A 20974-nucleotide genomic window follows, 5' to 3' on the forward strand; every position below is an offset into this window, starting at 1 on the left:
CTAGTGGCCTGTCACCATCACCCTCTGGGTGCCGCTGAGCCCGGAGCTCAGAGAGGGCGCTGGCTGGAGGCTGAGGGAAGGCCCCAAAGCTGGTAAGTGGTGGGCGGGAACTCAGGCCCACGGCCTTGACCCTCACGCCATTCACCTCCCGAGAAAAGCAGAAACGGCCACGTGAAACGCAAGAGGAGTCAAGGTCAAGCTTGAAGGCAGAGGGAGGGAGTCACAGTAGGAGGCCAGCCCCCGCTGCTGCCCCATCCCCTCCACACTGCACGGTGAGCTCTGCCTAGAGAGGAGGCATTGCTGAGCAAAGCTGACGCTCACTGCACGCAGGGAACAAGATGTGGGCAAGGATGGGGTCCCCGCGAGACCCTGGAGAACAGCAGGCAAGACAGGGCTGCTCTGAGAGTGGCCCAGACGGGGAGAGATTTTAGAGGGAGACACTGCCCATCACGGGGCCCTGAAGCAGGGAAGGCGCTGAAAGCCGACGGGCTGTGGACGGGCCGATGGGCAGAGGTGTCCCAGGGTCGGCGGGGAGAGAGGAGCTGGAGCCGGGAGGACAGACAGACAGCCACTCACTTGGGCCACCGCGGACGGGTCACCGGGGCAGGTTGAGCCACATGGCAGTCTCGAAGGGCCTGGGTGCCGGTTTGAACCTTACCTGGCGGGCAAGGGGAGCCCTAGGAATCTCCGACTGGGACTGATTCCAATTCCGGGCTCAGAATTGCAGGCCAAAAGGGCCAGGCACTCAGCCATCGGGCTTCAGGTGGGGGCTCCAGAAAGCAGGCCCTCTCCCCACACGGCCAGACAGTGGTGGCTGTGGCCCATCCCGGCCTTGTCCCCCGTGTCTCCCGCCCTGACCCTGGCGAGGGGGCGGTGGCGCTGGGCCCCCGGGTCTGCTTCCTGTAGGTTGGGAGGGGTGGCGTGGGTATCAGCATGATCACAGCCATTGGGGACAGAGCCCGTGCCTCTTAGCAAGCTGCAGTAAATTGACACCTTGCTAAACGTAAGGGCACGTCTCCCGAGGCGTGAACGTGAACGAAGGGCCCAGAGCCTCCCGAGTGCCTGCCGGCTCTGCAGAGCTATGCGGCGGGCTCTCAGGCCTCCAAGAGCAGAGCTTCCAGGCCCACCTCTGTCTGCCACTGCAGGGAGGGCCGCGGGGGCCAGGGCCAGGCCACCCGGTGCTTGGTCTCAGCCCCGAGGATGCAGGAAAGCGAAGAGGAGGGTTGCACGTGTGAAGGTGAGCGAGGGGTCCGCAGGGCTGGCCTCGACGGTGACTGACAGCTGGGCACCGGGCATCCCTTGGGAGCCTGAGGGAAAGGGGTGTGGGCGAAGGGGTTAAAGGTGAAGGGCGCCAGGAAAGGGGGGCCGAGTTGGACAAAACCTCGAGGTGAGGGTCTGTGGAGCCCGACTCAGGCTGGGGAGGTGTGGAGGCTGTGCCTGGGATGCAGGACACGGCCAGCGCCCTCGGGGCCAGTGTGCTAATGGTGCGTGGCTCCGGTCTGAGTCCCTGTGTGCTCCAGACAGAAAGGGGCTGGCGTTCTCGGCAGAGGGAATGGAGGAACAGTGCACACGGCCAGCAGTGGACAAGAGGCCCCGAGCCACGTCTAAGGCCTGGCCAGATGCCACGTTCCCGACGGCTCAGGTAAATGGGTCGTGGGTGCACCCCTTCACGGTGCTCCGAAGTGGGGCGTGTCCTGAGGCCACGCCTGCGTTCCCAGACTGTCCCTGAGCACGTGTCCCGGGCCAGTCACTGCTCTACGTCTGCTCCATCGACAAGCTCATTGAATCCTCATAAGGAAAGGTGAGCACCGCCACGAGCCCGGGTTTGCCGATGGGGAGACAGCTTCACAGAGAATATCTTGTCCCGGGTCACACAGAAGGGAAGCTGCCAGGAAAAATGAACAAAGGAGCCGGGCTCCCCATCCCAGGATCAAGGGACACAGACAGGAAAACCTGTGGGCATCTGGGCATTCCACAGACTGCCCCAGACCAGGCCATGCTGGCTGACCCAGAGTGACCACAGTGGTGTTGGATGATCCCAGGGACGTCGATGGCACTGACCTACCTCCCAATGCTGGCCCGGGAGCTGCACACAGAGCTGTGCAGAGTCAAGGTGGCCATGAAGCTCTTGTACCGAGATGTGTTATGTAACACAGAGCTGCCTCCTCTGGGAACAGGGGAGCCAGGAGAGGGGACAGGTGGGAAGACCAGGCAGCTCCCATATCACCCGATGCTTGGGATCGCAGGGTTGGCATCGTTGTTGGGTTTTTTTCGGCTGTGCTGCGTGGCTTGTGGGATCTTAGTTCCCTGACCAGGGATCGAATCCGTGCCCTCAGCAGTGAAAGCGTGGAGTCCTAACCACTGGACTGCCAGGGAAGTCCCAGGGCTGGCATCCTTGAGTCCAGAACACCCATAAAGGGGAGCTCAGCTGTGGCCCCTCCACTGAACTCTGAGTGTACCTAGATGGGAGAGGAGGCCGCCAAGTGTCCAGTCCACATTCAGCTTGGCAGTCCCTGAGGATTTTCAGTCCCCTAAGGAGATGGGGGTCTTAGGCACAGGGTACAAAGATGCGGAGATGATCCAGAAAGGGCAGAAAGCCTCCGCGAGGTACCTGTCCGGCCGAGGACACTTCCCTGCATGGCCTGCACCACTGGTCCCAGTTCAGGGTATCCAGACACAGCGCAACGCACACCGGGCTGAGCGCCAAGAAACCCAGACTGAAGCCGGCTCAGTTATTAAGCAGCCCTGTGACTGTGGGAAAGTCTTTCCACCATCCTGAAGTCCAGTTCCTTCATTTAAAACCCAAGTGTAGGTGCTGCATGGGACCCCAGGACCCTTGCACAATCTAGGAAGGAAGTCCCAATAACGATGGAGATTCACATTTCCCATCAGCCTGGTGGGATGAGGGACGTGGAGCCTCCAGGGCCAAAGAATTCAGCCTAGCTCTTGTCTCTGCTCTCAGACACTGCCCACGGCAGCCCCTCCCGAAGCCTCGGCCCACCAGCCGCCCCAGCCGTCCGCCGCACACTCACCCTGACCGCGGGCCACCTTGACCTCCCTTTGCTTGCCATGGCCAACCCACCCACCCCGGCATGCTCGGCTGCCTGCCCTTCACGGCTCCAGCTTCCTCTGGAGGAAAAACTGACCAGCGGGAGAGGGGAGAACGTGGGTTAAAGAGAGAAAAGGGAAAGGGGGACAGAGGACGACAGGGAGAGGAACGGGCAGGGAGAAGGGGCTCCTGTCTGCGGGGGAGACAGTTGGTCTCCACATCCCGATTTCACTAATGCTTTCAACCTCCTCTCTTCGCTAATCAGCTCCTCGGGCGCTCAGGGTACTCAGCTCACTGTCAATCTTCGGCATCACCTCTGCCCTCTTTGGGGAGTCCCGTGGCCGCGGACGAGCCCAGAGGGAAGAGGAGAGAAGAGAAAGGAGTGAAGCCTGGCAGGTGTGAGGCTGAGCTCGGCAGCGGCCAGGTGCACGGGTGGGAGCGCAGGTCAGAGCACAGGTGGACACGTAGGTGGGAGCACAGGTGGATGTACAGGTGAGAGCACGGGTGGATGTGTCTTGGGTTCGCGCTGAGGGAGTTCTGCCTCAGTGGCACCTCAGGTGAGCCGTGAGAAGCTGTGAGGAAGGTGGCTTACCTTACGAGAAGGATGCTTTTCTGAACTCTCCAGGTCTCCATCCAGGAGCGGCATGGCAAAGGAACTCAGGTCCTAGGACGGAAAGAGAGCACGTGGTCAATGACCTGGACCCTCAGGTGCCCATCTGGCCTCGTCCAGGGCCACTCCTGGCTCTCCGTGTGTATCACCGCCCCCTCCCTGAGACTTCCTCGAATGTCAAGCCCCAGGGAGGACGCGGAGGGCCAACAAGGTGAAAGGAGGGGTGGAGACGTGCTGGCCCCCCTCGGAGATCCCGACCCACCTCCCTCCTCCCCTGGGGGGGACGGGAAGGGCCCTTCCCTTCCCATCCCCCCAGGGGAAGGAGCAGGAAGAAGAGGCTGGGACCGCAGGGCAGGAGGAAGAGAGCAAGGGAGGAAAAGCAGAAAAGGGTGGGGGCAAAGCCCACCGCAGCGCTCAGGACTTCATTTCATGACGTGAATGTGGCCCAAGGAAGTGTGTCCTCCTGGAAAGATGGCAGGGCCGCATGGGAGGGATGGCCGCTGGGGCAAAGCGGTCGGAAAGGCCTGATGACATCGTGGCCCAGAGAGATGGCCTTGGGGGGAGCAGCTCGCCAAAGACTCGTGGTGTCTAAAATGAAGTCATCACGTCACCCTCACCCTGCTCCCCTTTCCTCCTGTGTCTTGCCCGGTGGACACCTCCATGCCTGGGCAGGAACCGCACCTGGGTAGTCCTCCACCGGGAGAAGCTGCCTGCATCCCTAACCTTTTGGTTTTTTTCTTTTTTCCTTTTTTGTTGTGGTAAAATACATGTACACAAGGTTTACCATCTTAACCATTTTAAGGGCACAGTTCAGGGCAGTTAAGCCCATTCACGCTGTTGGGCAACTAACCTCCAGGGCCCTTCCCTCTGCAAACTGAAACCCCATATGCATTTGACAACCACCCCCCAGCCCCCTGCCCCAGCCCCTGGCACCCCCTGCCCCCATTCTACTTTCTGTCTCTATGAATGTGACAACTCTAGGGACCTCGTGTAAGTGGAATCGTACAGCATTTGTCTTTCTGTGACGGGCTTATTTCACTTAGCATAATGCCCTCAGGTTCATCCGTGTTGTAGCGTGTAACAGAATTTCCTCCCTTTTAAAGGCTGAAACATGTTCCATTGCATGGATAGACCACATTTTGTTTACCTGTTCATCCATCAAGGGACACAGGGTGCTGTGAATAATGCTATGAACACAGGTGTTATGGATTGAACTGCGTACCCCTCAAAACTCATAGGTTTGAAGTTCCCACCCCCATTACCTCAGAATGTGACTGTATTTCACTGCTGAGGGCACGGGTTCAATCCCTGGTTGGGGAACTAAGATCCCACAAGCCACGCAGCGCAGCCGAAAAAAAACCAACAACGATGCCAACCCTGCATTCCCAGATAGAGAGGGTCTTTGAAGCGGTAATTACGTTAAAATGAGGTCATATGGATGGGCTCTCTAATAAGACTTCAATCCAGTAGCACTAGTGTCCTTATAAGAAGAGGAGATCAGGAAAGAGACACAGAAGGAAGACACATGAAGACACAGAGAGAAGATGGCCATCTACAAGCCAAAGAAGGAGTTTCTCAGAAGAAACTCACCCTGCCGACACACCCTGACCTTGGACTTCCAGCCTCTACAATTGTGAGAAAATAAACTTCTGTTGTTTAAGCCACCCAGTCTGTGACACTTTGTTATGGCAGCCCTAGTAAACTAATACAGTGGGTGTACAAATATCTCTGCGACCCTGCTTTCATTTCTTTCGGGTATATATCCAGATGTGGAATTGCTAGATCACATAGTAATTTATTTTTAATACTTTTGAGGAACCCCCATACTTTTTCCGTAGCAGCTGCCCCATTTTACATTCCCACCAATGGTACACAAGGGTGCCAATTTCATCCTCACCAATACTTGTTATTATTTTCTGTTTTACTTTAGTTTTTATTTTTTATGGTGACCATCCTAATAGGTATGAGACGGTATCTCACCGTGGTTTTGATTTGCATTTCCCTAATGATTAATAATGTTGAGCATCTTTTCTTGTGCTTGTTGGCTATCTGTATATCTTTTCTAGAAAAATGTCTATTCAAGAAGCCCTTTGACTATTTTTTAACCAGCTTGTTTGTTGCTGAGCTGGTAGGAGTTCGTTATATAATCTGGATATTAACCTTTTATCAGATATATGAATTGCAAGTATTTTTTTCCCATTCTGTAGGTTGCCTTTTCACTGTGTGGATTGTGTCCTGTGGTGCACAAAAGTTTTTAATTTTGATGTAGTCCAATTTATCTGTTGATATTTTTATCAATACTTTGTTGCCTGTGGTTTGGTGTCATACCCAAGAAATCATTGCCAAATCCAATGTCATGGAGGTTTTCCCCTATTTTCTTTAAGTTTTACAGTTTAAGCTCTTATATTTAAGTCTTTGATCCATTTTGAGTTACAGAAGTTCCCCCCCCCCCCCCGCCTTATCAGCAGTTTTGCCTTCCAACGTTTCAGTTACTTGAGGTCAACCAGGGTCCAAAAGTATTTAATGGAAAATTCCAGGGAATTCCCTGGTGGTCCAGTGGTTAAGACTCCATGTTCCCAATGCAGGGGGCCCGGGTTCGATCCCTGGTCAGGGAATTAAATCCCACATGCATGCCGCAACTAAGAGTCCACATGCCACAGCTAGAAGACCCCGTGTAACTCAGTGAAGATCCTGCATGCAGCAACTAAGATCTGACGCAGCCAAATAAATAAATAAATAAGGGGGGAAAAAAAAGAAAAGAAAATTCCAGGGACTTCCCTGGCAGTCCAGTGGTTAAGACTCTGTGCTTCCACTGCAGGGGGCATGGGTTCATTCCCCGGTTGGGGAACTAAGATCCCACATGCCTCACAGCGTGGCCAAAATAATAATAATAACATAAAATAAAAATTAAAAAAAAGAAAATTCCAGAAGTAAACAATTCAAAATTCCAGAAATAAACAATTTTGTTTTTTGAATTTCGTGCCATTCTGAGTAACTTGATGAAATCTTGCACTGTCCTGTTCTGTCCCGCCTGGGACGTGAGTCGTCATCCCTTTTCCAGCGTATATCCACACAGTACATGTGCTACCCCCTCGCCAGTCACTTAGTAGCCGTCTTGGTTATCTGTTCGACTGTTGCGGTACCACAGTGTTTATGCTCACAGGATCCTTATTTTACTTAATAATGGCCCCAAAGTGTGAGAGGAGGGACACTGGCAATTTGGATATTCTCTTACTGAACCTACTTCATAAATTAAACTTTATCCTAGGTATGTATGTATAGGAAAAATCATAGTATCCACGGTTCAGTTCTATCCACGGTTTTAGGCATCCACTGGGGGTTTTGGAGCATATCCCCTGTGGATAAGGGGAACTACCGTAATTTTTGTATATTGTATAATAAGGTAAGGGTCCAACTTTATTCTTCCACATGTGGATATCCAATTTTCCCAGCACCAAGTATTGCAAAGACTATCTTCTCCCAGTGAATGGTCTTGGCACTTTTGCTGAAAATCATTTGGCCATATACGTATGGAAGAGTTTCTTTCTGGACTCTTTGTTCTATTTCATTGGTCTATATGTCTGTCTTTATGCCAGTACCACATTGTTTTGATGATTGTAACTCTGTAATAAGTTTTGAGCTCAGGGAGTGTGAGACCTCTAACTTCGTTCTTTTTGTTTTTTTTTCAAGATTGTTTTGGTTACTTGGGGTCCCTTGAGAGTTCATACAAATTTTAGGATGGATTTTTCTATATCTGCAAAAAAATGCCATTGGGATTTTGATAGGGATTGCATTGAATCTGTAGATGACTTTGGGTAGTATTACCATCTCAATATTAAGTCTCCAATCCATGTACATGGGAGGTCTCTCCATTTATTTGTGTCTTCTTTAATTTCTTTCGGCAACGTTTTGTAGTTTTCTGTGTACCTAATCTTTCTTTTAACCCCTTCCACCCTCCCAACCCCTCTGCTGTGGGGTCCAGGTCTGCATCCTCCTTTGCCCAGCTCTCTTTTGGGTTTCCTAATTGTTCTCCAAATCTTTCAGCTTAGCCTGTTTCAAGCTATCTGCAAACCTCTGCTAGAACAGTGATTCCTAAAACCGTGGCCCCATTACGCTGGCCTCTGCCCTAAAGCCCCAGGGCCTCCACCATAGCCTAGGCAACGACTCCCACACCTAGACCACTGGGACTTGCTGGCAATCTCTTACCTAGGCAGATTCCAGACTCAGCCCCTCTGGTGCTGGTTTATTTCAGCATCCCAGGCTGGTTGCACCTCGGGAGTTGGGTCCCACCACAGAGTCGATTGGTCTGCGGTGCAGTGCAGGCTTCACGGTGATTCAGCCGGCAGCCCAGGCGGGGAGCCACCAGCTTCCCATGGGTGATTCACAGTCAGGAGCTCTCAGCCGGGCCCTGCAGGCTCCAATACAGGCCCCGTGGATCTGCCGACCTCTGCAGCCTTATTTCTGATGTGCTCTGCACCCCGTCTCCTTCTTTCAGCAAGAGCCCAGGCAGGATCTTGATAGCTTTTTAAACACAGCTGCGCGTCTGTGGACACGTTGCCTGGAATGCTGTCTCAGCTCCTCAGTTCAAGGTCACCCTTCGCCAACCGTACAACCCCTTCCTGGGAGAACAGACTTCGCTTCACTTGGGTCCCTGCAGGACGGAGCTGGCCGTCTCTCTGAAGCTTGGAGCCCTTTCCTCCTGCCCACTTGCCTCCAGCTCCCAGCCCGAAGATCCTGGCTCACAGGGTGAACTCCTACTGTCATGCAAAGCCCAATTCAAATACGATCCCTCAGGCAGAATTCATTCTTCTCTTATCTGTGCTACCACAGTACCTCAGACTACCTTTATTACAGGACTTATCGTGCTATCTTAATACCATTTATCAGTCTATTTCTCTAACTGGACTGTGAACCGGTCAAGGGTGAGGGGAAATCATGCATCTCGCTATTCTGTGTCACATGCAGCAGGTGTGCAGAAGTGACTGAATCAACTCCTGGACAAAGCAGCCCCTGCCCCGGCAGCACGTGTAGGGGGTGCACGCCTGTGCTGATGGGCGGGAGGGGCGGCGAACGGGCAGACCCCGCGAGATTGCGGGTCCCTAAGGAAGAGGAGGAACCAGGTGTGGACGCTTAGCTCCTATTTTAATGAGTAAGTTCCTCTGCGGTTTCAAATAATCATTACCCTCTCGCTTTTGTTCAGCAGAGCAGTTTCTACACACCGAAGCCCTGCTGCACATACTCGATGATTCCTCACGGAACCATCAGGCTCTAGCGACGGAGGCCCTGGCGGTCAAGTGACTCAGGACAAGGCGGTCTTGAAAGAGCCGAGACCAGGACGCGGGTCTCGCTCCCATCCCAGGCTGCCTGGAGCCCTGGGCGGGCCTGCGGCTGGTCCCCTGATGCTCGTCCCGCCCAGAGCGAGACAAGGAGGGCGCCGCACAGGCGTCTTCCTCGGTCAAGCATCCCCACAGAGAAGTCCCTTGGCACCAGTAGTGGACTTTGCTGGAAGGCTCCCCCATCCCACATTCCACGATTCTGATCTTGGCTCTCACCTCCCCGAGCTCACCAGGAAACAGTGCGCACCGTGGAGGCTGGTGTGGGAAAATCTCCGACTGCAGCGGTGACCACGAGACTATTAGCAGGTAGAATGACTGGGACCTGGCCTCTCAGCTCGGCTGACATTCCCGAAGGCCAGGCACCGGGAGCTCACCCTGCTCACGGGGTTTAAACGCCCACCAGAGCTTTGTGCCTCCCTCACTGCTTTGTCCACATCTGGCCATCCTGAATTCTCCCTCCCCATTGGCAGGCATTCAGACCCTCCCTGGTGCTGGGTGGCCAGTTCACTGGGACACACTGAGGCACCAAGAGACGCTTTGTCCTCTGGGATTGTCCTCAGCCGCACACACTGTATTTTAGACCCTGACCACGTGCTCCGGAGATAAATAGCAGGGTCTCTGGGGAAAGTGCATTTTCAGGATTTGGGCTGATAAAAGTCACCTGTCAGGAAAGCAACAGGACAAAAGAGAAAAGCCCCAGGTTTGAGAAAATTCCCAAGATGCCAGCCAACCTTAATACCCCATCCCTGCCCCTCTTCAGAATTTCAGGCAAAAGCCAAAAGTCTGACTCAAAAAAGTCAGGTGTCAGCAGCAGAGCTGTCATTAATTTGCCATTAGAATGTCCTTAAAACTTCCATTTGTTGCCTCATTTGGTCCTCAGAAGAGCCCATACAAGTAGGAGAGGCACCATTAGAATGTCCTTAAAACTTCCATTTGTTGCCTCATTTGGTCCTCAGAGGAGCCCATACAAGTAGGAGAGGCAAGTGGTATCACCCCAGTCTATAGATGAAGATACGGAGGGTCAGAGAGGTTAAGCCACTTGCCCAAGGCCAGACAACCAGACAGTAGCAAGCAGGCCCTATAACCCAGGTCCACCCGCTCCCAGCTCAGAGCTCTTTCTATTGAACCCTCCCACCGCCTTGGGATGGCTCAGCTCCAGTGACAAAAAACAACCCGGGGGACTCTTCCCTGGTGGCACAGTGGTTAAGAATCCACCTGCCAACACAGGGGACACGGGTTCGAGCCCTGGTCCGGGAAGATCCCACATGCCGCGGAGCAACTAAGCCCGTACATCACAACTACTGAGCCTGCGCTCTAGAGCCCGTGAGCCACAACTACTGAGCCCACGTGCCTAGTGCCCACACGCAGAGCAGCCACCGCAATGAGAAGCCCGCGCACTGCAACGAAGAGTAGCCCCCGCTCGCCGCAACTAGAGAAAGCCCGCGCGCAGCAACGAAGACCCAATGCAGCCAAAAAACTGAAAAAAAAAGACTGAAAAAAGCAACTTGGTATTGGAGGCTGTGAAGATACAGGGTTCTTCTATGCAAAGTGAGTCTCCGTGGCACAGTGAGATCACAGGGGAAGAGAACGGATGGAGGAGGGTCTGTACAGTTCCGTGATTCACTACCAAGGCAGCCTGTGATACTGTCTCTTTAAGGTCTACTTCTTAATGAAAAGTAATTCACCTAATACAACATTGTAAATCAGCTGTACTTCAACAGAAAACTGTTAAGAAGTATTTCATGCTGATGTTGCAAAGGACAGACAAGTATCAAGCATCCCACCACCAAATTCGATCATCCACATTTTGTGTGGTTTGGGGTCTTACCGATAGCTCACCTGCTCCCCGGCCGCTTATCCCAACATTTCTCTATGCTGTTTACAACCAACTGATGTGTGAATTCTTGAGAAATGAGGGCTCTTTTACTCCCGTCTTAGCCTTGACAGTAGGTGTGTATCGGTCAGATATAGTTCTGCCTTTTCAGCATTTCTGATGCTTTGTCTTACAAAACTCCTTTGTTGATGCAGCTGGGCTACCCCAGAAAGAACCCTGGTGGAAGTGCACACACAGGACAAACAGAAAGGCTGCCAATGCCAGGGGCCATGGCCTGCACCTAAGGGCCAACCAGGGGTTTTAAACGTCAGGGTGACCACAGAACATTCCTGTGCGATTACCAGCCGTTAGACTCCTACCGAGGAGGGAACACTTTGAGGACGGTTTCATGTTCCTCCCCTGCTGAGCAGACCTGAGCCCAAGGAGTGTCCATCAGCGGCATCTGGGGCTACCTGGGTGCAGACAGCTGACCCAGGGCGCTGTCTGGGCGTCGACAAGCCCGCACCCCTCGGGCACGTAAGAACACGACCTGTTCACAGAGATAGAGCCGGAAGGCCGGGTTCCAGCCCAGTTCTATGGTTTCCTGTCTGGGGATCTGGGAGATCTCGGGCACGTCTGAATCCAGTTTTCCATCTGTCAGATGACAGGGTTTAACTAGATAATTTCAGAAGATGCCTGTAAGCGCATACATTCTCTGTTCTTATCTGTTGGGCTAAACAGCAGATGGGGTCAGGAGCAGTTTAAGGGAGCACTGCTAGGCTGAGAATAAAACGCTTCTCATCTTCTAGGATTTGTCATCAAAATAATTTTCTTCATCTCTCAAACTACCAAATACTCTCCACTGTTCTCCCAGCTCAGGGCAGAGTCTCCAGACATGGTGTGGGCTCCACCAACGGAGGGATGAGGGGGTGCCCCTTGCTTCCCTGGTGATGCTTCTTAGCTGAGCGGGTCGGGACCCAGACACATATCTGGCTTTCTGTCTTAATGTGTCTCAATCTGCTTCTTCAGTACTAACCCTCTAGTTTCTCAGGTGATTTCTAAGGTCCCTCAGTTTTAAGCACATGGATCGCTAGTACAAGTGCCAGGTGCATCCCAGGTCAGCATGATTCTGGAAAGCCGTGAGTGGTGTCCTCAGACTAAGGGTACCTGGCCCCTGCCCTGCCTGTCCCCCTGACCCCCGTACTCCCTGTCACCAACATGGGGGGTTGCTTGCACCATCTAACCTCCTCTGCACCTGAGCTGTTGGAATTGTGGCAAAGGCCTTGGTGAGGCCCTCACATGGGATACTCAAGGGAGGCGTCTCCAGATGGACTGGCTTTGCTCAATCCCTCAAAACCACCAAACGGGCAATTCTTGGTACTAATGTTGGGGGTAGTGACCAGAGCCATGGTCACTTGGAGCCTTTGAGAACACTCATGTTACATAACGACTCTCAGAAAAATAAGGAACGAACCCAGAATCACTGGAACTCGGCAACAGGGGAGGGACAGGGGACAAATTAGGGAAAAAGCCTAAACTTAACTCTTGGAGAAGTTCCAGAATTACTTATTTTCCACAGAAGACATCATGGTTTCTGACTGCACTCTGAGAGGCTTCCTGATATAAAAGAGAAAAAAAACCACTATTTTTCACTCCTGCGGCCACCATCCCACCTCCCCTCACCTGGTGGTCCCGGGATTGATTCACATAGCTGTTTGGGGGCTCCCTCGCTGCCCTGGCCAACGACCCTGGGTCTTTGTGCCCATGTGATGCCTACTGACCAACCGCGGGAGGGAAAGTGCTTTGGCCCCGTGGTGGGCAGGACTTTCTCCCAAGAAAGAAGCCTGGGCCGTGCAAAAGGCAGAAATCTGAAAACTCTAATTTGAAAAGATACGTGCACCCTTATGTTCATAGCAGCACTATTTACAATAGCCAAGACCTGGAAGCAACCTAAACGTCCATCAACAGAGGAATAAATAAAGAAGAACAATCCCAGTCTCCACAGGTGGTGTTTTAGGCCAAGCCAGGTGATGGGAGGAGAGTGGTGTTATAGAGGAGAGAGCTTTGGGCTCTGATGACCCAGCGCCATCACAGAGCCTCTGATGGTTAATTTCACGTGTCAACTTGGCCAGACCGCAGCACCCAGCGGTTTAATCAGCACTAAGCTAGATGCTGCTGTGAAGGTATCTGTAGGTGAGGTCAGCATCTAGAATCAGCAGAGTTTAAGTAAAGGAGATCACCCTCCACGACGCGGCTGGCCTTCATCCAGTCAGCCGAAGGCCTTAGAGCAAAAACTGAGGTTTCTGAAAGAAGAAGAAATTCTGCCTCAAGGTCTTAGCATCAACGCCCGCCTGAGTTTCCACCTGCTGGCCTGCCCTGTGGATTCAGGATTTGCCAGCTCCCGCCAACACGAGCCAATTCTTTAAAACAAATCCCTTGATATGTAATATTTATTATCTTAACACTATAATTATAATATAAATAACATATATCAGTTAATGGCCTATTGTGACATATAATATGTAATGATATAGCTTAACATATGTAATATATACAACTGTTACTATTAGTTAACATTTATATTAAGTATACATTGCATATACTTAATATATTAATATGTGATAAATATATATTAAGGATATATATGTGTGTGTATATCAAGGACATACATGTAGGATGTGTATATGCGTATACAGGTATGTGTATCTCTTACTCCTCTTGATTCTGTCTCCGGAACCCTGACTGATGCAGAAACCTAGACCCCTACCCCCACCACCCTCGAGCTGGTGGGTGCTGACCTTGAGCGAGTCTGGCCACAGGAAGGCAGCAGTTTGGAGACAGTCAGCTACCCCTGGGGAGGGGAGTGGGGCCCACTCGGTCAGCAGGGGGTCTCTGTACACACAGAGCCCTGATTTTGTCAAGGACCTCGAAATCTCCAAGGGAGATAGATGGATGAGAGGAAAAGACAGGTGTGAAAGGTCTTCGTTCCTGCAGGTTCAGTAAAAAAACAGGAGACAGCCCAAATAGTCCTATTTTTTACTGTCATGGAAGATTTACAATGTGTAAAGGAGAACAGCAGGTTGGAAAAGTCCCGAAATCACATTCTAGCGCCATCTGTGGAATGATGAGAATTGTTCTCACGTCGCTTGCCGGGTAAGTGGTGTGAGTTTCCACCAGGCGTGTGAGGATGCTGTGTGGTACCCACCTGCCGTCTCCCTCCACCCACCACAGTCAGCTGACAGCAGGGAGACGCTTATTCACCCAGGGACGCGCTCCTCCACACTGCCGGACACACGGGCAGGACTCAAACGGGAGTCTTTCCCCACACAAAACCGACACTGGAAAAGGTGCCAAGAAGCTCATTCACACTGAGACATAAATGACTGATGACAGCCTAGGGTACAGGAAACACTAAGACCTCATGATCAGAGAAGGATGTTCTAATGGGATCTCTCGGGCCACTTGGCCCATCTGAAAGCAAGGACAAACAGAAGTGGCTGTCTGTCAGAGGACAGCCGGCCCTTAATTTCTAGGGCTGTTTTCAACTCTGACATTTCACGATTTTACTAAGACAAACCTTAAGAGAGGGTCTGCAAAAACCAGCGCTGGGTTTCTGGGGAGGGTTATTTACCCGCAACTAAAATGCCAAATCACCAACTGAGACTGTGGTAGCCTTGGTGTTGAACCCTCTGTGGGTGCCATCCACTGCCCGGCCAGCTAGGTGACTCTGCTAGTCATCAGGCCTCCCACATGTTAAGTCCTCTCCATGAAGGAAAAAAGCGACCACGAGGGAAAGTGGAGACGCTGCTGGGTGTGTCCCGCAGACCCAAATGGACCCCAACAGCTGCCTCTCCACCCGCCAGCCTAGTGCCCCACAGGCAGCGGGGGCACAGGGGGAAAATCACATGGTTTGGGTCTGGGCTTCAAGACGAACCGCAGGACAGAAAACTTGAATGAGAATTAAATTGAGCACCCAGGGAACGTGTTTATAAGGTCACAGCACTGCTGGCAGCTCCGAGACACACCCTCCTCCATGCAGGGGGCTCTTATGCAAGACTCAGGGCTTAGAGACCTACTTTCTGCTCTCAACCACCTACCCAATGTGGCTCTGGGATTTGGCCCAGGAGCCAAAGTCCACACAGTTTTCAGCTCAGAATCTGGAGAATACCCCGTGTCCATATTTATAAAACTGTTTATCAAAAGATTCTTCCTAAACATTTCTGCAGGTGCCCAAAGCTTCTTCCATTCCTACCTGTGTGTCACCACCTGCTGTGACCACATGTTACAGACTGAAAAGTACAAGGAGTTCAGGGGAAGCAGCAAACACCAGGGACTTGAATAGAACGCAAGGGCTTCTGCACTATGTAAGCGTAACGAAGAAGGTGCTTTTATTTATTCGCTCTAACTTTCATCCCAGGCTGAATTGGCTGCTCCAGAAGCATTTAGCTTTTCTAACAGTGCCAACCCATCAGTGGATCATGAAATCGATTTAGTGGATTATACAACCACCAAAATATAAATTAGAATAAGGATGCATCTCATTGTTTCCTAAAATTGTTTCAATTATTCACACAGACATGAATAAAACATACATGTTACTGCGTTGTGGACAAAAAAGTCTGGACAACTGTGCACCACATGAGCTTTGAAGCAGTGCGGGTAGATTTCAGAGGGGAGCCGACACCCCCTGTCCTTCCAGATGTCACGAGAGTGAACAGGGACGAACACCATCTTTTGTCCTCTGTCCTGGCCGAAGCCCTCTGACCTCCCTTTGTACTTTGTGCCCAGAAGTACGCACACAGGATGGAGACAGAGAATCACATCTCGTCACTGTCATGGATGGGAGGTAGGCAATTCCTTACCTTCCCCCCAACCCCCTTTTTTTTTGGCCGCGCTGCATGGGTTGCAGGATCCTAGTTCCCCAACCACGGATGGAACATTTTTTTTTTTTGGTCACGCCCTTGGCAGTGAAAGTGCAGAGTCCTAACCAATGGACCGTCAGGGAATTCCCACCTCCCCTTTCCTCCAACCACATCCATCCCTCCCCTGGCCCTCTGAGCAGTGGGCACTGCTGCTCTGACCCACCGTGGGTCCTGCCAACTCCAGCAGTCCCAGGCCACCCCAGACCCAGAACAGCAGTTACAGCCCTGGGGGCAACCACCTACCGAGACCCCTCCAGAGTGGGATCTGTCAGCACCTGTGCCCCTCTGGTCCAGGCCTACCGCAGACTCCCTGGTCTCCTGACACCTAAACCAGGGAAATAACGCAGTCACAGGGTGTCGCCGTTGGAAAATGTCAGAGATCTTCCAAATTGATCCCCTTCCATTACAGGTGGGGTCACAGGTTTCCAGAGAGATTTGAGTGAGGTGCTCAACGCCACGTGGTAGAGTCATGACCGAGCCAGAACCAACTCCTGGTCTTGCAACTTCTAGCCAAGTTCTCTATCACACCATGCTCTCTCTAGTTGACTCTGACCTTCTAGCGTATGTTTCCATTACATAAGGTGATAGCACGGACCTGGCTGCCCTGCGCACCCAGGTGTCAGTTGTAATTATTATACGAGGTCGGCCATCCTCTAATTTCAGTTCTCTTGGTATCTTTGCGTCCAGCGACAGAGCTCTTGTTCCAAGTTGCCCTTTGTCATCCCCTGGCTTTGTGTGAATGTGTTACTTCCTGGGATTGCTCCACGCTTGTGGTCATGCCCATTAGGGTGAGCAGCTGCTCCGGGAACTTTCGGGAGGGAGCCACAAAAGCCTCAGCGCCATCCATCTGATGGAAGGCTGGAGGGCACGCTGCAGAGAAGGACTCCAGGTGCTGCGTGTCAAAGCCTAACGCAGCAGGTGCGTGGAGATCAGCGGCTCCAGGAGATGCTATCTGCCCACTTCCCCTTCCTTCCAGGGCAGCGCCTGCCCGGAGCCCCTCGGGCACACACCAGGCACACGCAGGGCACATGTCGGGCGGCTCCTCGTGGGAATTCAGAGTTCTCGGGTAGAACAGGGGGCACTGGAGGCACATGGCGTCCTCCCTCAGAGCCCAGTGGCCACTGAGGGTTCCAGGCACCCCACCTTGGGCCAGAGTCCCCCATGGGGCAGGTTAATGATGACACTCAAAACAGGCAAGTGGCTAGCTCTTTGCAAAATTTATTTTTTGGTCCTTTTTACTAACTTAGCTCCTATTGTTAAAAAAGAAGCTGAATTGAACCTATGCCCTCTCTCAGGCCTGGATACAGATTTCTGTTCCAACCAGCTGTGCTGACTAGAAACTCACATCTCGTCTCTGGTCCTCGGTTTTCTCACCTGAGATAGGAGGTATCTGGGTCTGAATCCTGGAGCTCCTCCAAAGGCCTTCCAGCCCCCAAATTCTATTCTAGGCCATCTCTCCTCCTGGCACCGAGATGGCAGACTCCCTTCCACATGCCGGGTTGAGCCCCAAGGCCATGATGGGTCACACTGCCCCTGTGACCCACCCACCTGGTGGGTGCACCCTGGGGTCAGGCCCAGAGGCGGCAGGACAAACACCTGTAAGTAGCTGCCGGGGGATGGGGGAGGGAACAGGCAAAGCACTGGGAATTTTTAGGGCAGTGAAACTACTCTAATACTGTAATGGCGCATACACGTCACTATACATCTGTCAAAACCCATAAAATGTACAAAAGCAAGAATAAGCCCGATATAAACTCTTTCAGTTAATAATAGTGTATTAATAAAGGCTCGTCAGTTGTGACAAATGAACCGCTAATACTAGGGGATGCTGGAGGGGAGGGGAAGGGGGTACAAGGGAGCTCTCTGTATGCTCTGCTCAATTGTTCTGTAAATCTAAAACTTCTCAAAAAAAAGTCTATTAATTAAAAAAAAAGTAATAGCAGCAAATAGGCAGAGATGGCCTCAGTTCTGTCGGTCAACCGATCACCCACCACTCTGGGCCTTGATCACCCACCTCCTGTCATTTCTACAGGAGACAACAGGGAGCCTGCAGTCTAGCTGAGGGGCTGCCTTGGGCTGCCCCAAGAGGCCTGTGGTCATCAGTCCATGTGGGGACAGGAGCTGGAGTGGTCACTTGGTCCTGCATCCATGGCTCTGAGTCCTTCCGGAATGCAGGGGAGCAGGTGTATTGCACACGCCCAGACTCAGGGCCCTGAGGCCATGGGGATCTCGGGCAGAGAAGATAAACCTGGAGATGGAACAGCTAGCTGGGGTCAGGCAGCAGCAGGGCCGGGAGGAAGGTCTGCAAACCCACGTCCCCTCTCGCAGGCCGAGCCGTCCAGTGTAGACCCCGGGGCGAGGGCTCTGGCCTTCACGCTCCAGATGGGAGCAGGTGGCAGCCGGGGTCACCGAGCAGCCTCAGGAGGTCTGGAGGGCGGGGGACACAAATCCCAGGGCCCGACTGGAGACCCCATGGGCACAGAATAACTAGTGGCTCCCAGTCGGGGACTCAAGGCCACAGACCACGACACTAACGGAACCAAACAAGGAGTTTGCTGGGGTTTTTGTTTTTGTTTTTGCGGCCAACAAACACATTCTATTCAAGAGGCCGGCTTGTTATATAAGGAGGGGAGGGAAGAGAAGTACCGGGTGTGAGGCCAAAGTCACCATAAGTGCAGAAACTTCTAGATCAGTTGCCACCACAGCAGGGAGTCAGGTACACAGCACAGGGATTGTTTGTAGCTTTGCTTTTTCGAGGAAGGGGAAAAACAGCCTACTTCTCACATCCTAGGAATTGGGGTAAAAGCCATCATCTCTCAGGAAGATCTGGTCCCTGGAGTGTCCTCATGTGTACCTTGTGTCCCGAGGCCACCTGGGTCTCCCTTCGGGGTGGGATTGGGCTCGAAACACCTCCCTGTGTGACTCCCCACCATTTTTCATCTAGTCCCTGCTGGATGGTTTGGGATCTTTATTTCTCACTGAAAAAAGCATGGAAGATTCTGGGTCAGGTCCTGTGGGGACGTTCCTAAGCCAGAGGACCCCTTAGGATTGTCTGTCCCCTGGTATCACCAGCCCTTTCGTTTTCACTCTTGGTCCTGGAAGCTTCTGGGGCACATATCTCTGCCGTTGGCACCTACAAGGTCTTGGGGACACCCCCTCTTACTTGCAAAACACGGGGCTCCACGTCCCAGGTCCTGTGTCCAAAGCGAGTGGACTCTGACCTTCCAGGACCGCTGTGGGGAGCCGACATTTCCAAAAGATCTGTTCTAAACTGATTTAGGAGACCAGCGCATCCCCAGGGAGGTCCATGAAGAAGAAAGGGAAATCCCACAGGCGGAAGGGAAACCAGAGCTGCCAGGCAGGATTCCAGAGGCTCCGCATGGTCCCCTCTAGTTTGCACACGGCCCCATTTTCATGGTTCAGAGGACACAGTTAGAAGATCACGTGGTCTGGTCCTCTGTTGCCTGTGCCTCTGTGCCTAGCCCGGGGAACAGGGCAGCACTGAGCAGAGACCCTGTTGGCTGAAACCTTCTGTGGTCCCTCCTGCCTGTGGGAGAAGGTGCGGCTCTCCTCGCCTGGTGTCCAGGGCACCCAGGCCACAGCCTGGGTTTACATCTGCTTCCTCCTGGTTATTCTGCTGCCTGCACGTGGCCTGGGACACCCCTATCCCTCCCCACCTCCAGACCGGGGCTCACGACCCCCCACAAGTTCAAGGTTATTATACACAAACCATCATAAAGGTAGCAGTCAGGAAGCCAGCCCTCCTTTATTGCAACAATTTGCAATTTAAAATACTTTGATGGACTTCCCTGGTGGCACAGTGGTTAAGAATCCGCCTGCCAATGCTCACACGGGTTTGAGCCCTGGTCTGGGAAGATCCCACATGCCACGGAGCAACGAAGCCCGTGCGCCACAACTACTGAGCCTGCGCTCTAGAGCACGCGAGCCACAACTACTGAGCCCGAGAGCCACAACTACTGAAGCCCACGCACCTAGAGCCCGTGCTCCACAACAAGAGAAGCCACCGCAGTGAGAAGCCCACGCACCACAACAGAGTAGCCCCCGCTCGCCGCACCTAGAGAGAGCCCACGTGCAGCAACGAAGACCCAACGCAGCCAAATAAATAAATTAAATAAATAAGTAAATTTATAAAAAAAAATAACATACGTCGCTGGAATGTAACTGTAAGCCAGTGGCTCTCACAATGGAGCTTTCAAGGGTCCAGTGTCAAGGCCAGCAGGTCGGCTTGCCTCCTCCATCCTGGGGTTTGAGAGGCGCCGGCCGGCGCCATGCTGTCCGGCTGGGACTGACCCGTCCTCTTCACCCACTCATGTCCTCTGAAGGCTGACTTCAGAACTAATGCGGGTCTCGTGGATTCATGACGCCTTTGCTGTCAAGTCCGCGGGAAACGATGTCTCACCCCACTACATTTAAAGTCAACCCACTCAAGCACTGTCCCTTTGCCGTTTATGCACAAACTTTCTGTCGAGGTTGTAAGCACTCTGTGGGCAACAGCTATGTCATCCGACTAACTTTTTGTGTGCGGACGGAAAAATAAACTCATAGGATTTGAAGGTCCAAACAAAGGGATGCACAATTGAAAAGCTGGGCTCTTCCACCCTTGTCCCCATCCGTGCCACGCCCCCTCCCCCCAAAGGGACCACTTCTAGCTGCACATCCAGTTGGGGCTTCTTTATGTGAGCGCATACGTCAAGTATTTCCCCCCTTTCTTATACAAAGGGCTCCCTGGTATACATTCTGCTCCATTCCTTGTTTATCACTGTGTATGTCCAGGAGATCTTTCAAGGTCGGCACATAGGGTTTTCTGGTAGCTGCGGTGTGTTCTGCACGGAACACAATAGCTCCACCACCCCCCGTCTACGTCACAGGCTGCTGCGGTGAAAACTCTGCATGTTCTTCATGTTTCTAGGACCGTGTGATCGCTGCTCAAAGGGCAACGCGGTCATGGCTTCTGACAGACGTTGCCACCTGCCCTCCTTAGGTCTGGGTCATTCTGCTCTGGTGTAGGACAGCATCCGTTTACGCCACAGCCTCACCAACAGACAACGCTGTCAGATCACCGAACGCTGGCCGGATGGGTGAGCAATGGCACCTGTGTAACCTACGTTTGTGTCTGTTCTATTTAATTTTTGATGTAACCTGGAAGCACAGAATAACTACTTGAGTTAGTTAGACTTCTGAGTTCGGTGATAAGAAGTTTATCCCTGGCTCTCCCGGACTCTT

General features: G+C 52.5%; 1 protein-coding gene across 6 annotated transcripts in view; it reads right to left on the reverse strand.

Annotated features, from left to right (window-relative positions):
* PRKAG2 (protein kinase AMP-activated non-catalytic subunit gamma 2) overlaps positions 1-20974 on the reverse strand; it is a 279228-nt gene that overhangs the window by 198800 nt on the left and 59454 nt on the right. For 5 of the 6 annotated variants that reach the window (XM_065884011.1, XM_065884010.1, XM_065884008.1 and 2 more), the window contains exon 2: positions 3642-3713. In XM_065884011.1, coding sequence (XP_065740083.1) covers positions 3642-3713 — 72 coding nt within the window. Of the gene's footprint in view, positions 1-3641; positions 3714-20974 lie in introns of those variants that run through there. The other variant, XM_065884012.1, reaches the window with a different exon arrangement.

This window comes from Phocoena phocoena, chromosome 9 (genome assembly GCF_963924675.1).
Source record: "Phocoena phocoena chromosome 9, mPhoPho1.1, whole genome shotgun sequence".
Lineage (NCBI taxonomy): Eukaryota > Metazoa > Chordata > Mammalia > Artiodactyla > Phocoenidae > Phocoena > Phocoena phocoena.